The sequence below is a fragment of the Drosophila tropicalis genome, unplaced genomic scaffold (assembly GCF_018151085.1).
Source record: "Drosophila tropicalis isolate 14030-0801.00 unplaced genomic scaffold, ASM1815108v1 contig_845, whole genome shotgun sequence".
Classification (NCBI taxonomy): domain Eukaryota; kingdom Metazoa; phylum Arthropoda; class Insecta; order Diptera; family Drosophilidae; genus Drosophila; species Drosophila tropicalis.
Genome location: NW_027173338.1, coordinates 4016504 through 4034158, shown reverse-complemented (window position 1 = coordinate 4034158; position 17655 = coordinate 4016504). Strand labels below are relative to the sequence as shown.

Sequence of the window (17655 nt, the reverse complement as noted above, 5' to 3'; positions counted from 1 at the left end):
ATCGTATCACCATCGGTTGAAAAACAACTTTGTTACCTTTCAAAACATTCGTATAATATTCAGTAGATAGCAAACGAGCAGAGTACTGCCTTTAAGCCGTATCATTACTTTTTCATAAGCATTAAAATAAATTACATGTTTTACTACTGTTATACTTCGATCGAAGGTTTCTATGGCAGTTGAAAGTTATGATTACCCTTCTTAGCCTAATTGATCACAATCAGGCTAAGAAATTTCAAACCAGTTGCCAGGGATCTAATACTACAAAATATTGTTCTTACGACTTTTAAACTGGATCGCTCTTTCTAACTAGGATTAATATTGTCCTGGTTAAAGAGAAAGATCTAAAATTTATTTACTCACCTATTACGGGTTTCACTGTTAATTTTGTGGCTGCTTTTAAAGTTTAGACGCCATATTAATATTTATGGCCTCATATATATGTATATTTTGAAGAAAGGATAATATAACTACAACGACCACGTGCCACATCCGGTGTGAGGAACCAACAAGAACAAGAGCAAAGTGTGGCAAGCGTTTTGGGAATATTCTGTGTGAGCTGCAACGAGGCGCGAAAACATTTACTCAACACTTAGTGGCGGCAGTTTTGACATGGTGCGAAGGGGGGGATCTTCAGTGCAAAAGTTTAGTTAGTTTTTATATTTTTTGTTCATATGATTTATGAGGCGAACGAGGAGCAGCAGCTGCTGTCTGTTGTCTGGTGTCTGCTCCCGTCTCCTGTCTAGTATCTCTCTTTCTCTCGCTCTTGTGAATGGTTAAAGGAAACGGAAGTGTGCCGACAGCGAGGATAAGAATGGGTTTCGTGGGGTGAGCTAAGGATAAGCCCCTTGCCCATGTATGTATGTATATGCTGTGGTCTGATGATGATGGAGATGCAGCTACCCGGATATGAAAATTGCACTTTGATGCGTTCTGCCATGGCATGGAAATAGTAAACAATGGGAGTGAGGGAAAGCCAAACTAACAAAAGTTTCTTTTGGCGGTTCTTTTTCTGGTTTTGTTGCTGTTGTGTGTGTATTTTTCTATGCTCATTAAAAATTTTTGCGCTTAGTATCAAACAATAGAAAAGAGTATGGAATGGGAAAGATGTTGGCAACCTAAAGTGAAGTGTGTAATTTATAAAAGTGTGTTTTTGTCAGCAGGTTGCCGGGAATAGAAATAGCAATAGAAATATAAATGTAGATGAGAGGAGGTGTGTGTGTGTGTGTGTGTGTGTGTGTGTGTGTGTGTGTGTGTGTGGGTTCATACAAAAGTCAGAAACACAAACACAAAAAACTAACAAAACAACAAAATGCTTACGCTTTCATGCTCATTGTGTTGCGACACATTTTCTCGCTTGAAATCCTGGAAAAGCAGTCACAACCACACACACACACACCCACACAAAGCTTTGCCACGCCAGCAAAACCATCACACAAAATTGGCACAATGAACTTTCGCTTAGTGGCAGAAAAGTTTTTCCCTCACATACTCAGATTATGGAAAAGTGAGTGATGCGAATATGCGTGAAACATTTATGAAAATAAATCAGCAAACAAAAGCAACAAATAGGATACCTGAAACTGAACCATGAAATTGAAACCATAACAAAACTACGAGTACTCAAAGTTTGCACAGATTTTTGAGACTGTCATATCAATTTACAGACGAATACTCAAAACAAAATGGAATAGTTAGGGACGATCTGGAGACTCTAGAATAGAGATGGATCTTAAAAAGGTTATAAAGAATAACTTTAGGGCATATATGGAGACGTGAGATAGCAAACATGTGCCCCCTTAAGTATGCACTAGACAGACAAGCAATTTATTTATTGAAAACTGTTAAGAATTTTAAAATATTAAACTATGCCACTGTATCCTATGTTTGCAACTTATCTTTGACTTATCCTTTCTTAACAAAATTGTTTTTTCCTTATTATTCCTCCGATTTTGTCTTACTGTTTATGATCCTTTCTAGATCATAGCTACACTAGAAAATTGACAATGTTATCAATTGAAAACAAAAGTTTGTAATATCGAAAATGCCAAAAAGTCAACTATTTATATGAATTTTTGTACCTTATTTAATCTTCAAGATGTCAGAATGAATCCAACTCAAGAATTATGCTTCGAACTTGAAATTTTGCCTCTTATTAATTGTTAAAAGATATACACAGAAAATATTCGCTCCAAATATGTTTCCTTATTGATAGAAGATTCAATTTGAAGGCTGAAAATATATATGTTGTACTCTATCAATTTTAGAATTTAGAATTTATCTAGATGTTTGCATCAACAGCAACCAAAAACAATTATTTACCAATTTTTTTTAAAATTACTGATAGTAATTCCGGATTGTCGATTTCGTAGACCAATTCCAAAAACTAAAATGGTATTAAAAGGTTGTAAGATGCAATGGATCCAACGAAACGAAAATTGTTCGCTTCATTCATGGAATATTATTCTAGATTTTGACATTTTTTAATGAGGTTTAAACGTTTTCCGATTTCCCGTTTGCCTGTTCATTAAACTTTCCCTTGAAATTGAATTTTCAGTTCAAATTTCATTAAGCCAAAAAAATACCATTTAAATTGATTTTAATATGCATTGGATTGTTTTTTTTTTTTCAATATTTATTTGTTGGGTTTTTTGGTTTTTTTGGTTTTTTTGGTTTTTTATTTCATTTCATTTCGTTTTATTTTATTGTTTATTCTGTTTTTGAAATAAACTCATTTGCCTGTGTATGTGTGTGCAATTAAATCTTGTTGCTTTTTTTTTTGTATTTTGTTACTATTATTATTACAATTATAAATATTTAAACATGCATAGTTGTTACTGGTAATTAACTTTAATTGTTATACTCTCATTTTTTGTCGTTTGTTTTTTTGTTGTGTTTTTTGTTTCTTTATTTGCTTGGACTTAAATGGAAAAACGTATAAATAATTTTGGTTAAAAATTTAAATATTACACACTTATCCAGAGAGATAGAAAGAGATGAAGATGGAAAAAACCATGGACATAAATATTATATATACACATGAAAACTTAAACATTAATTTTATATTTCTATGTACTTTATAATTAATGAAATATATATATATGTATATTGTGTAAGCAAACATCAAGAATTTTGTATGAAAATGAAGAAGAATTTTCTTAGCTTTCATTTTATAAATACCCTGTACTTTCGATTGGGTGAGGTATATAAGGGATTTGTAAACTAAAAACACCCATTTTTTAAATAATATTTATAAAATGTGTACTCTACGATCCTTTTTGTAATTTTTGTATATTGTGAATCGTCTTGTCCTTGTAAAAGTTTTCTATAATACCAAAACTTTGATATATATTTATTTCGTTGTATCGGAGCATCCCAAATATTTGATTAAGGAAGAGTTTCAGACTTTAGGCAGACCCTTTTGGCCCTACTTACCATCTATATACACCGCATCTACTTGGTACAGGGTATCTCAAAGTCGACTCAACCGACTTGCATTTGAAATTTTTGCTCTTGTTTTTTTCTTCATTGTTTTGTTCAGTCTTTAAACTAAAAAACATGTTTTTTCTTTTTTATTTTATTTTTGCAATTTTTATCGTTTTTGATTTGTTATTATTTTCTATGCTAAATTCTAATTGGATTTTTGTATGCTTATGGTTTTGTTTTTGTTGTTGTGGTTTTTTTTTTCGATTTTACTTAGTTTGTTGTTTAGTAAATTTGATTTGTTTATTGTTTTTTTTTTTTTTTTTTTTTGGTGTTTAATTGGTTTTTGGCTTTTGCAGAATTATTTAAAAGTGTTTTGTTTATCATATTTTACATAAAGTTTTTAAATATATGGTTAATAATTTTCTTGTGCAATTATTTGAAATAATTTGCTGCAGCGTTTTAGAAACTACTAAAATTTTAGCAAGATATATATATATATATGTATATAAAGATACGATTTGTTTTGATTAAATTACTGTAGTTTTAGATTAGATTAGGGTGGAGATATGTTGTGCTAAACTTTGCCCGAACAAACTACAGAGACGATTATAGAAGCATATAAGTTCAGATACATATATATATATATATATGTATTTATATATAGACACCAATAACTTGCTAATGTAATATATACACAGAATTTGCTATTATCTTTTTGCTTAAACCTTTTTCCACTGCACATCTTAGAAGTAGTCCATTTTGGGTGCATCCAAAGCCGTGTGCATGGTCAATGTAACGCCTCGATTGATGCTGACAGCTGGATAGAACACACCATAGAGATCCCGGAATGCCACTGAGCCTTGTGGCATTTCATTGACCAGGAAACTAAGAGTATGTCTCTCCAGATCCAAAAGCACTCCGATTGTGCTGCCCGTGGTAATGCCTCCCTCAACACGTCGCTCATGCACGGAATTGTGTTGGAACCACGAACGCTGACGATCGATGTACATGGCGAATGATTTCTCATCTTTGCCTGCAAATAAATTACAAAATTGTTACACAAAGAAAAATGAATCCCTTTAGTTTAAAATTGAATTATAAAACATTTTCTAATTGTTTAGTTCTTTATTCTATTCTATTTTCTAATGGCTGTGCGTTTACTCCACAAAGTCTACTAACAAATGTGGTTAAAGGAAATAGTATCCATCCAAATTGAAATGTTTTTGAAATATTTAAGCCAGTAGAACAACTAATTCAAGAATATAGTTTGCGTCCCGCAAGGACTCATCTTTTCCAACTGTCAATGTCTGACTATCTATTAAGTCTATCCAGTCATGTCTTTCTGTCTGACTGTTCTGGATGTTATAAAATTTTAAATGACAACTTGAGACTCGTAAAGCAACAACTATCACATGAACTTGGCCCAAAGTACCAACTGCAACTGCAAACGGTTAGTTTTTAGCGTCAATTTCAGACTCACGAGGGCCACGCGTCGCGTCACCTGGAAAACTTTTACATTTACATCCTCACGTTTTACATATGAGTGAGAAATGAAAATTTAATTTGAAAACTTGCCAAGTTTTGCAACTTGAGGGAATTAAATGGTGCGTGAGGCACTTTAAAAATCCATGACGCAAAAAAAAAAAAAGCCACAGAGACAAAGGAAAGAATACAACAAAAGGAAAAAAAAAAATTTATTTTCTCGGTTGGCAAATAAAAGTTTTGTGTCAAATGCACAAAAGTCTGAAGTGGCGCACTTTTAATTACTTTTGTCTGAGAAACTCCTACTTAGGGCATCTTTGCTCGACCCCTCGACCCCCTGTCCACCATTCAGAACTACTGCCCTCACCATTTCCTTTAATGCCTCTCACGCACATTTTCAATCAATTTGCTTGCATTGGAATACTTTTAGGCGCCTTTGCTTTGGCAAGTGGTAGAAGGATGAGGGGGGTGTGGGTGTGTGTGTGGCAACACTTTACGCATACAAACAAAAAGAAAAAGTTTTTCGTTTCTGGTATTTTATTGGCTTCATTCTGAAGAAAGGCTGTGAAATGGCAAAGTTTTCGTCTCCTTTTTCGCTTTTCTCGATTAGTTGTGAACTTTTCTTTTTTTGTCAACTGAATTTTCCTCGATTTGGTTTGAGTACCCTGCACTTAAATTGGGGTATATATAGTACAACTAATTCAGTCTCAAATAGAAAGAAATGGCCTTGTTTATACTAATTAAAGAGTATCTCAAGGTCGAGTCGCACAGAGTTTAATGAAAAAGTTTTGATTATTGTGCAGAGTTTTAATTGAATTTCGCTTTGCAACTACTTACCCAACATTTTATTTCTGGCCACATCGATGCGCGCCACACCAAATGCCGGATCCGTATCGGCTGTATAGTTATCAATGGTGAACTCCCAGTAGTGAATGCCACGGGAGAATCCGACCGATCCAAGAGCCACACGATGCTCCCAGCCCTCGACACTGACAGTGGCATTATTTTTACTAAAATTTAATCCAGAACCGGCGCCGCCACTCAAAACCGGATCAAATGTGAACCAGGCCACTGCAAAAGAGAGAGAGAGGGGAACAAAAAAGAAAAATGAGTAAAAAGTGTTAAACAAAATACAGAATTTCCTACTCCGTACTCAAGTGGTTACTACATTTTAAGTGGCCAACAGTGGCTGACAGTCAGCTGGGACTCTGTTGTCTGCTGTGTGCTGTCTAAGGATGATAATGATGATGTTCTTGACGATGAGGATGACGATGGTGATGGTGATGTAGCCACTGTAACTGGGCAATTGTGTGGCCAGAGAACACAACCACAAAAGCACCTAAGGACAAGGACTTTGACTGGGAGTAGAACCTACTTTATGGTTTTGACTTGGTGGCTTTTGTTTATGAGTTCAAGTAGATAACTTGGCGATTAGTTGAGGAGAGACCCAACTAAAGCTAACCAACCAAGGCAACATTTTATGGTAAAACAAATAGTTATAGTCGTCCAGAGGACTATAAACTTAAAACCTAATTAGTGCAAGAAGCAAAGTTATTGTTAAATTAGTTACTTAACCTAGCCGCAGTCGCTATAAAACGAGCGGGAATTAAAAACAAAAAGAACTATAAATGTATTCCCTAATGAAAAATAGAAGTATTATTTTTATTACTCCTTGTCTTATGCAACGTTTAAAGATGATGAGTCAAAATAAAGCGTTTATTTTTTTTTGTTGATTCAAAAGATTGGTCGTACTAAAATTTCTAATTCTTAAAGTTGGAACACTTTTTACTAGGTTAGTAAGGCGATAGCAATTAACTCTAATTCAGGCTATAAATTTCACTCCCATATTGTATAACCCCTTCAATTAAGGGGAGAGTGAACAGAGAGAGAGAGAGAGAACGCCAAGCCCCAACCTTACTGCCCGGGAGCAACTGTCATGCCCCATCAACTTGGTATTACTCGGTTTTTGTTGCTCTTGTCTGTTAATTACTTAAACGCACGCGTCTCTACTCAGTAAACAGTTTGTAAAATAACAATTTGCTTTTGGGGTTAGGCCATCATTCGCCAAACAAATGAAGGAAACGTCTTTTGAAGGAGAGAAACCACTGTTTTAAGACAATTCACTGCGCCGTTAAGAGAAATAATCAATTAAAAGTTGCAAATTAAACAACAGGGCGACAGGGCAATAAAATTGTTTCACGTTAAAATGCGCCTCGCAATTTTATAAATTAAATAACTTTACGCCGTTGTGGTCACGGCTGAAAATGGAAGAAGGAACACTCTGATAAAGGAGGTGGAGAGCCCTGAGTTTGAACTGAGACGAAGGAGGAGTTCCCTGTCAGGTGGCGCCTGCATCAATCAAGTGAGAATTGGATTGCAAAAAGGCTCGGGCAACTCTTTTTTTCCGCTCTTTCCCCTTTGCAATCTCCGCGTCATCGTTTCGTCTGCCCGGCAGGCGTAAAAAGGGGTCAATGGCTGTTTGACATGCAAAGCACGAATGGAACGGCAGAGGAGCGGCTGAAAATAATGCGGAGACGGGGCAGACTCGAGGAAGTGAAATTGTGAGGCGAATGCCCCATGACCGAAAAGGATTAAATTATAAAACAGTTGGCAGGAAAAGTAGCTCAGACTCCTATTCTCCTCTCCTCTCTGCCAGCCAATGTTTTTCTCTCTTTTAATTGAAAAATCTAGTTAAAACTTGGCATAAGAGTACTACTATTTGAACTATATATGTATGTAGCTCACCTTCGGCCGTCTGGAGTCCAATCAATTCGGAATATTCACCCTCACCGGCGCTATTGAATGCCTTCACTCGGGCATTGTACATGGAATTGAAGTGGAGGCCATCCACAGTGCAAATTGTTTCCTTGCCGCAATAGACTTCCTGTTAATGGAGAAAAGGAAACCAAAAGAAAAGTTTATCAAGTGGAAATTCAATATATATGTATATGCATGTAGATGAATACCGTATTTTTTGTTTTTGTTTATACAAAATTGTTTTTTTTTTTTTTTTTTATATGTATATTCTTGGCTCACAAATGGTTCATTAATTTTGAATGCATTTGTTCAACTTTGTGTTCTTTCTTTTAACTGGGAGAATGTATAATTTTTTAATCAATTATTAAACAAAATAATTCAAATACTTTTCATAGAATATTTTTGTATCTTAGTCCAGTTAAAGGAAATTCTTATCATATGTAATAGCTTTACACTATCAAAAATTAGATTAGTTTGCTTCATTCACACGGCATCAGTTTGAATACTCACCCGGAATTCGCCGCCGTTACCATCATCTAATTCGAGTACATAGCCCTCGATGAATGAATGATTCGGTGGCTGCCACGCCACAGTAACTGAATTATTTTCCGCCGAGCAGTCGGATGGAATTATGGTGGGTGTCAGGGGAGCTAAGTGGGAGTGATGGAAAAAGGAATAAACATAGAGATCATGAATATTTATAAGTCAAATTCGTTTCACTAAGAGAGAGAGAATAAATACGCTCTCCTTTTTTGCTAATTATTATGGAAATGTTCAAGGATGAGTATTAGTGTGTGTGTGTGTGTGTGTGTGTGTGTGTGTGTGTGAAAGGGAGTTAAATCAAAGGAAATAAAATCTATGTACCAAAAAGAATTCACCAAAAATATTAAGCATAAAACATTCATTATAGAGATTAATTGGGCAACAAAATCCACGCCCTCGACAACATAAAACTCAAAACCATGAAAGACCATTAAAAACCAACACCCAGACAATAAAAATTTATGACACAAAAAACACAAAATTCTCTCTCACACACACACGCACACGCACACAAATATAAAGCGCCTAAAATTATGCCACAAAAAATAAATAAAAAATATTTTCTCTTCAGAGGGTTGACATCAAATTAAAAAGGCGCCAAAAGCTGTCAAATGTCAGTGGTGAAACAAAAAAGGTAAAAGACTAGTAAAAAATATAAACCAGAGAAAAGGGAAAAGTGGCAAACCAGTGAGAAAATATAGACTAAGAGAAACGTGAGAAGGCAATCAGCAATGTTTTGAGCAGGGTCTAAAATGTAGAATGAACTTGTGTAAGTTTATATGTATGTATATATAAATAAATAAAACTTAAAATCTTGATATTTCATAATGAAGCGAAAACTTATACAGTCGAAGGTTTTATTACCATTTTTAAGAGTAATTCTCAGATAGTTTGAAATTTGGTTATATTAAATAAGAGTCAAACGATTATGATCTACTTGATCTTTGTTCAAATAGATAAGAATATACAAACAAATAGTTAGTTTTCCATCTGATATCTGTTGCTGGAAATTTGATAGTTTGACTTGAGATAATGTTCATTAATTAGATTAGAGTGTGATTATAATGATAAATGTAATAAGGTCCGAAAGAAGTAATGCTTCTTGGTAACTAAATATCTCGAGAGATGGAGAATTACCCGTAAACAGTCGAGATAGTTATGGTTAGAGAAGTCAAACTTGTTTTGGGGACTTTTAAAAAATAAATATACCCCATTACATAGGGTATTAAAAGAAAACAGAGAAAGGAAAATCGAGCGAGTGGGAGGAAAAGCTTTTTTTTTCTTTGCAAAGTGACAGAAACGGAAGTGCACAGAAATATTTTGACAGGAATTTCGTCTCGAATTTTATATTTTTTTTTTTTTGTTTTTATTTTTATATAAATGAAAATGAAGAGAGAGAAAATTATTATGCGTAGGCTGATGCGTGAGAGTATAAAACAAAAGCAAAAACGGAAATTTCTTCTTTTTTTTTTTTTTTTTGTATATTGTGAAAAACAAAATGGCCGACAATGAAAATGTCAATGTGTGTGAAAAAATTTTTGAGTTGGGGTTGAGTAAGTACAAGTATGAGTGTGTGTGTGGGTGTGGGTGTGGTTGTGTCTGTTTTTTAAGAATCAACTCCATGAAATTGTTTTGTAGAATTAAAATATATAATTTTTTTTTTTTATGGAATTGCATTTTGAGTTGTGGGTTTTCTTTTCATTTTGTTTGTTTGGTTGGTTGGTTGGTTATTGCTCACCTGACGGACATCTTTCATCTCCATCTTTGACAGCTTTAATTTTTGTGTTAAATTTAAAATTTTGTTTTTATAATGAAAGCAGAAGCCACATTGATAAATGGTAAAATGGAAAGCACAAAAATATTGTTAGACATGTGACAAAATATATCAATATATAAGTGTATATATATAGATTATTATATAGCTATTAAAATGACATTCACTTTCTATAGTTTATTGTTTGGATATTAAATTACAACACTTTCTGTGAGTTTTCATTTCAGTGTGTGTATGTGTGTGGCATTTTCCCCACTTGCCATTCAGTTTCCCTTGAATTTTCTTTCTATATTTAAAACTATTTTCTCTTGGGACCACTTTCTATTCGATTTCTTCTCAATTTCAGTTTTAAGGATTAAGTCAAAGAGTTTCTTTGGTTAAAAATATTTACAACACGGTGTTTCACACCTCATCTGTGTGTATGTTATGTGGGTGTGGATGTGTGTGTGTGTGTATGTAAGTGTGACAATTAGTGACAATATTTATGAGGCGCGCATTGTTAGACAAACACACAAACAATTGGAATAATTTATATGCCAAAGGGGAGAAAACTTCTATGCAAACATCTCCATTAATTGCACCTAAAATATTTCCAAATTTCAGTTTGGTATCGAAACAGCTTAAAATTAAATTTAAGAATTCCGTATTATTGCTTCATGCAATTAAAATTTGATTGGTTAAGTTGTGTGTCATTTGATTCCAATTAATTGTTCCTAATCACTTTTTTGGCTTGGCTTAGACTTCATTTATCGGTGAATACAATTTTAACTACCCTAACCAAGATATTTTTTAGTTTTTCTGTCCAGTTTGGCTAAGAATTACTTGTTTATTGGTTAAGCTTAAATCAGCTCATTCCTAAACAGTCAATTCTTCAACATAACTCAATGAGATTACTCCTACCGCATTTGGAATCAATTTCAGCATCCATTCTTCCCAAGTTTATCGCTGATTTTCTATATGATGTACACAAAAAATTACCAACTAATCTTTACCAAAAAAAAAAGTATACTAATGAAACCTGTAACATTCTAGCTAAGTTCAAAAACATATCGTTTAAAAGGTTTTCTATTTCTGTTCTCTAATTTTGTTATCAACTAAAACCCATTCGAAAATTAGTAACACTAATTGTTAGTAGTGTTTATTTATAAGCTGTGTTTAAGATATCAAACTTACCTTTCATTTGAATGAAATTCAAATTGTCTATAGCTCGAACCAGAGCGGCATCATCCAGGGTCAAGTCAACAATAGGAGAAACACGTGGGGCAGCATTGGTGACCTCCTGATGCCAGGTCATGTCCGTATTGGTGACCCGATTGATAAGCATAGAGCCGACCTAAATGGAAGCGAATTTGTTAATTCTAAACCTTGAGTTAAGTGCAAGTTATCAACCTGTAGAAAGGCTGCGCTATCAGTCTCCTTCAGAGCTTCAATACAGAATTGTATTAGACCTGTAGTCTGTTGTAATTTGCCCGTACAATTCGATTGCTGATCCTGCAAAACCAATGCATTAATATTTATTTTAATTTCCTTGTTAACCTTTAGTTATCTCGAAACTTACCTTAAGTATTCTGATTTTGGTATCCTTATCCATGCGTATGGCTTCTAGCAAATATTCGCGACGATCGTGAATGGCCTGGATCAAAGCCTCGCATTGGGCATGCACCAGACGTTCGAATTCAATGCAGGATTCCTGTAGGAATTCCAAAATGATTGAAATATGAAAAATTCCCACTCGTCCTTCGTACTTACCGTTACTTTGTCACTCATGCCTTTGAGGCGCTGTATGAATTCGGTTGTAGAACGTGCCTTCTCCGACAATTGTTGCAGATTGTGTGAAAGTTCCGTCTGTAAGTAGTGAGTTGAAGAGTGGGTGGAAACAGTGCATCAGAAAAGGACAATGACATCAGTGCAAAATTAAAATACCAGTACGCGCAAAAACGAAAAAAAAAAAACAACAATTTGGTTGCTTGTCATAAAAGTTTATGGTTCTTTGCTCGTGTTTTTATGAAGTGTCGTCCTGGTCATGTCTATACGACGGTTTCCCTCCGTTGTCTGCTTTATTTTTGAATAGTCACGCCTGCGGTATAGCGTCTTTTTTTATATAGTTCGAAGGTGTTTTAGCGTAGGGGCAAAAATGTTTGTTAAATTTAATAGACAGCTTAAAAAAGCTTCAGTGTTTTTTATTTCCAATTTGCAATTTGTTTTATATAGAATCTTATATATTTGTTTATATTGTGTATAAAAAACAGCGTGACATTTTAAGCTTTTAATTACATTGCTTAATAAAGTGTTGCACATTTGGTAATAATTTTCATAAATTATTTAAATTTTCATTGTTATTTTAGTGCTCAGCACTAATGATTCACATTCCCAGTCGGCCAACCTCTTCCGCGCCCATCCAACATGTTTGCCATTTGTTTAATTTGGCCATTTCCATTGTGTTTTTGTGGAATGTTGCGGCTCATTCAACATTTGCATTTGACAGTTGACACGGGAGGCGCCAAAAATTTGTCTCTACAATTAAATTTCATACAAACAATTTCAATTCATTAGCATTAAAATAACTTCCTTCACCCATCCTTCCCATCCACCCAGCCGGCAGCCCTTTTGCACTTTCTCTGCTGAACCTCAACGGACAGGCAAAACCCATTTTTGTGTGTTATTTTAGTTGCCCCCAGGACACTTTCTTCGTCCCTTTTGCTGTGACTCTTACAATTGTTGGTCCAGCTACGGCATTCAAGTGCCGGGACCAGACATACACAAGTTCTCTCTGCCCGTGCACTTGTAATGGGTAACGCCCAGGGCATTTACATGCTTTTCACTTTTCTAGACAAACAGAGGCAACGTTATTGTTGTCTACCTTTTTTCCGTGCCCCTTTCCTCTCCCTCTTTTGTTCTGCTACCCACTGAATGTGTTTTTCCACTCTCATTACGAGTTTTTGCCTTTTTTTTTTTGCCGTTTTATGTTATTCCTAGTCGTATTTGCCAGTGTCTCGCCTTTTGTTTGCCTGATCAATTCAAAAATAGCTGCAGGTACAACATAATTACAACTATATGAGTACGAATTTGCTGCCCATTGGTTGGCCAAAAGTTTACTTTGGGATTTAACAATTAGTCATCGGGCAAACAAAAGCAAAATTTATACGGGCTATTGAAATATATTGTGCCAAAAATTGATATATTATCAGAAGGGCAAAGTGTAAATGCTCATTTGCATTTGAATCTATGTCAAATTTAATGGAACTCATGGAATAGTTCAATTTTGTATATTTTCTTCTTCATTTGCTGTCTCATTCAACACAAAAATGAGTTGCTATCTAAACTTTTGAAATTTCCTTTTTAATTTTTATTAGTGTGGCTGCAAATTTTAAAATTGCTTTTTGAAGCTTCTTAAATATTTTGAGCCTTAGTTCTACTATAAATTCCTGTAACGATTTCAAAGAATACCGTTTTCATTTATGAAATCGTGTAAAAGCAGTTTATAAATATTTGGTTTCTATAATTTTTATACCATACACCCATAGGGTGAAATGGTATATTAAAGTCGCCAAAATGTATGTAACAGCCAGAAGGAAGCTTCTCCGACCCTATAAAGTATATATATTCTTGATCAGGATCAACAGCCGAGTCGATCTAGCCATGTCCGTCTGTCCGTCCGTCCGTCCGTCCGTCCGTCCGTCCGTCCGTCCGTCCGTCCGTCCGTCCGTCCGTCCGTCCGTCCGTCCGTATGAACACGCAGATCTCGGAGACTATAAGAGCTAGAGCCACCAAATTTGGTATGTATACTCCTGTAGTATGCACATGTTCAGAGTTAATTGGAATTTCGGCCACGCCCCCTTACGCCCCCAGGAATCACATAAAACTGTTTTTCTTAAAAAGTATGACAGCTAGAGACATCAAATTTAGTTTGTATACCCGATTAGTTAGTGCGCAGAAATTAACTGTTCAAACTTTTCGCCACGCCCCCTTACGCCCCCAAGAATCACACAAAACTGTTTTTCTTAAAAAGTATAATAGCTAAAGACATCAAATTTGGTTTATATGCTCGGTTAGTTAGCGCGCAGAAACTAATTGTTTAAACTTTTCGCCACGCCCCCTTCCGACCCCGGAATTTACATAAAAGTGAACCCTTAAAAACTATGATAGCTACCGACATCAAATTTAGTATGTAGACTAGCTAAATAGACGCGCAGATATTGGCTATTTAAACATTTTGCCACGCCCACTTCCGCCCCCGCAAATTAAACAAAACTGATTTTATCAAAAACTAACAAAGCTAAAGTCACCAAATTTAGTATGTATACTGGCATAGTATGCGCGGAGAATTTATATATTTTCACTTTTTGCCACGCCCACTTCCGCCTCCATAATTTAGAAAAAAACGATTTCCTCCTTTAGTTTTTTGACTATCGCATTTAAATTTGGCAGACTAATTATTCTTATCTATTTCTATCAAACTACCAAATTTTATTGAAATCGGACTAGAAACATGCAAAATACGCGTATGAACGTATTTTACTAAGCGGTCCACAAGGCCAGAATTGGCCGTTGGCTAGTGGCGGCGCTAGAGTGCTCATGTGTTCGTAGAGTGAGCGAGATAGGACATACTATGAAACATGTAAAAACAATTTAATAGACATACATTTGGTTTTCGCAATTTTAAATATTTCTTTCACCTGGTGTATGGTATACCCAAGTCGACGAGTCGACTTACTTGCTTCATTAAATTTCCTTTTAAATTTTTATTAGTGTGGCTGCAAATTTTAGCAAAGATATTTTGAAGCTTCTTAAATATTTTGAAGCTCAGTTCTACTATAAATTCCTGTAACGATTTCAAAGAATACCGTTTTCATTTATGAAATCGTGTAAACGCAGTTTATAGATATTTGGTTTCTATAATTTTTCTTTAATCATTTCCGATTTTTCGTGCTACTTCCTTTCATATCAATGTTGCGGGCTTTAAACACCCATTAATATGAGTGACTGGCCATTGGGCTTTTGTTACTGCCGTTGGTTTCTCTTAACAACTTAATAATTTATTTGTTTTTTGCTTGCCTTCTGTCACATGTGTCACAACGACAGGATTGGGAGGGGAGGGTATGGGAGGGGAGTAACCGCTGCTCCACCGCTGCCCCATTCGCCATGGCAATGACAAAGCGAAAAGCTCTTAAATTATTTACATGATTTGCATTTGCCCCGGCGCTGGGCAACCTTTAAAATGTCTTCAGTGTCGCCGCTGTGCGTCGCCGTGGCCATCGTCTTCTTCTTGGTTTTGGTCGGCGACGTCTTCGTAGTCGGGGCATAAACATGTCATATTATTTTTATTTCATTTTTTATGCTGTCTGATAAAAAAGAGTTTATTTGTTGGTTCCTTCGGTTGAGTTTCAGCTTTTTTTCTCATTCACTTTTTATTTTCATTTTTTGTTTTTTTTTGTTCTGATGCGTCACATAAAAGGACAAGCAGTAGAAAAAAGCCAGGGAGCCAGGCTTATCAATGCAAAACAGACTCCATTCTCTGGCACCGGGTCCAGGCATTGTCCAGGAAGCGTTGAAGCAACCCTTGAGGGATTAAATTTCAACGCCCGACTCGCATTGCGCATTCTTAGCCACCCCGTCAACTCCCTCTCCAGCTCCAGGACACACTTAGCAGATCTCTCGTCCTCATCCTCTAGATATGGCATATTCTCTCTTGTTGCCGACTTTTCAGCGCTTTAACCATCTGTCTGGCCGTGGCTATCAGGAGCCGGGGGAACAGGCATTCAGTTAATGAATGTAATCGTCATAAGCTGACTTGTTTTCAACTCAAGGATTCGGTGGTTGGATTCAATGGGGAAAAGTGCCCTTATTAATGTCCAAAATATTTGCTGCCCCTTAATTGGGGATTTATGAAATGCATTTATTATTGAAAAGACCAAAAACCACTTTCAATGAGTCGCTACTGGCATTGGGAAGGAATTTAAGGCTTATTAAAGTATCTAAGTTAAAGGAAACAAACTACTAAATACAAATATCAAGCAACTATGTAACTGCAAACTTGCAATGCAAAAATTCTTCGACACGACACACACAAATTTGTAGCTAGTCTCTTAAGATAAAAATCGCAGACTTCTTGGCGACATGTTGGGCGACTGTGTCTGCGGCTACTGCGGCTGAGGATTGGGATTGGCGCCAGCAACAGAAGCAAAGTTAGCAACAAGTTGCCAAGCTACTTTACTCCTATGGCTGATTATCAAGGCGCGCACATACTCACACCCTCTTGGTTATAGTGTGTTCCCCATAATTTAGTTCTATAAATAAAGACAAAGGCACACACTAAGTCTTCTTAGAAGTAGTTGGGCATGATGATATAGTAGCGAAAATCGTGCCAAATGGGAAGCTCATTAAAGGAAACTAGGCATATCATTTACAAATGTATAAGGCAGATGCCAACAAAACGATAGAGGACAAAATTTATAATCGAGGGGCAACAATTTAGTTTTCTGTTAGAATGGAGAATTAAACTTAAGTTTAAGAAAAGGTTAACGAATTTCTTAAATCAAACTTCGTTTCGAAGCCGTTAAGAATCGTTGTTAAGAATCGATTAACACTATTCGCTTATAAGGTAAAGCGAATTCAACATTCAGTGTTGGAAAGCCATTTATAGATTGAAATCCATTTCTTACTTCCTTAGTCTTGCAAAGTAATAGTGTGGCTGCATATTTCAATTATTAAAATGTCGAAGTAGTTTCAAAATTTGAAAGTTTATAAATCGTTTTAGAGAGTTTTACGTTCTTGTTAGCCTTTAGTGGATTTTAATTCATTCCAATTGTAGCACAATTTATGGTAATGTAAAGTCTTGTATGAATAGAAACTTTAATTGAGAATTTAGTGTTTCTATTAACCTCAGCTAATTGCGTTAATTGACATCTAACAACACTTTATGGCCAGCATTTGGCAAACGAGCTAAAAAGTGCTTGAAACTACAAATTGGCAGCTCGTTAAACCATTCCAAGTCATTCAAATAAATGAACTAAACCATAATGGAAATTCAGTTCTTTATACTTTAATGGCAGCTTAGCGTATGTATATATTTATTTCTATACAGTTGATGATTATATTTGATATATTTATGATATAATCATACATATACAACTTGAAGCCTTATGGCACATGTGGCAAATGATATTTATGTGGCCAAGACAACGAGACGTGACAACGAGTCTTCATCAAGTGCCCAAACAGGTGGTCAAACATTATTTTTACAGTTTGAATTATAATGCAGTTAATGCCATAAAGCTGCAAATATATTGTCGGGTTATATGACACGACCAGCGACGAGACGAGTCGACCAGAGACGAGCTTAAGTAGCTTAAATCCGTAAAAAGTGCAGACACATAAATATTATTAACAACAATTTCGTGTTACATGCAACACGTGGGGGCAACAACAAAAAAATGGCAATTCACATTGAGTTGTTGCTCAAATGGTACAACAAGAAACAGAAATGACCGATTTGGTGTGTGCTATAATAAAAAAAAAAAACATTTGCTTTTTTATGGTTTATGTTTTAAGAGTTTTATAACTTATTTCTTATTAGAATCATAGTTATAAATCTTCTGCTTTCTTTCTTCTAATATTTCGAAAACTTTGTTTAATAATTTATAACGTATTCAGTAAAATATTGATTACATATA

General features: G+C 35.3%; 1 protein-coding gene across 3 annotated transcripts in view; it reads right to left on the bottom strand.

The window, feature by feature from the left end:
• Nucleotides 1-3185: 3185 nt before the first annotated feature.
• Nucleotides 3186-17655, bottom strand: part of Trim9 (E3 ubiquitin-protein ligase Trim9) — an 87888-nt gene continuing 73418 nt past the window's right edge. For 2 of the 3 annotated variants that reach the window (XM_068294906.1, XM_068294903.1), the window contains exons 2-10: nucleotides 11732-11827; nucleotides 11541-11672; nucleotides 11372-11473; nucleotides 11156-11315; nucleotides 9947-9979; nucleotides 8176-8315; nucleotides 7654-7792; nucleotides 5746-5979; nucleotides 3186-4459 (exon numbers count right to left, since the gene is read on the bottom strand). In XM_068294906.1, the coding sequence (XP_068151007.1) occupies nucleotides 4170-4459; nucleotides 5746-5979; nucleotides 7654-7792; nucleotides 8176-8315; nucleotides 9947-9979; nucleotides 11156-11315; nucleotides 11372-11473; nucleotides 11541-11672; nucleotides 11732-11749 (1248 nt within the window). In that variant the 5' untranslated portion in view covers nucleotides 11750-11827 and the 3' untranslated portion in view covers nucleotides 3186-4169. The remainder of the gene's footprint in view (nucleotides 4460-5745; nucleotides 5980-7653; nucleotides 7793-8175; nucleotides 8316-9946; nucleotides 9980-11155; nucleotides 11316-11371; nucleotides 11474-11540; nucleotides 11673-11731; nucleotides 11828-17655) is intronic. The other variant, XM_068294905.1, reaches the window with a different exon arrangement.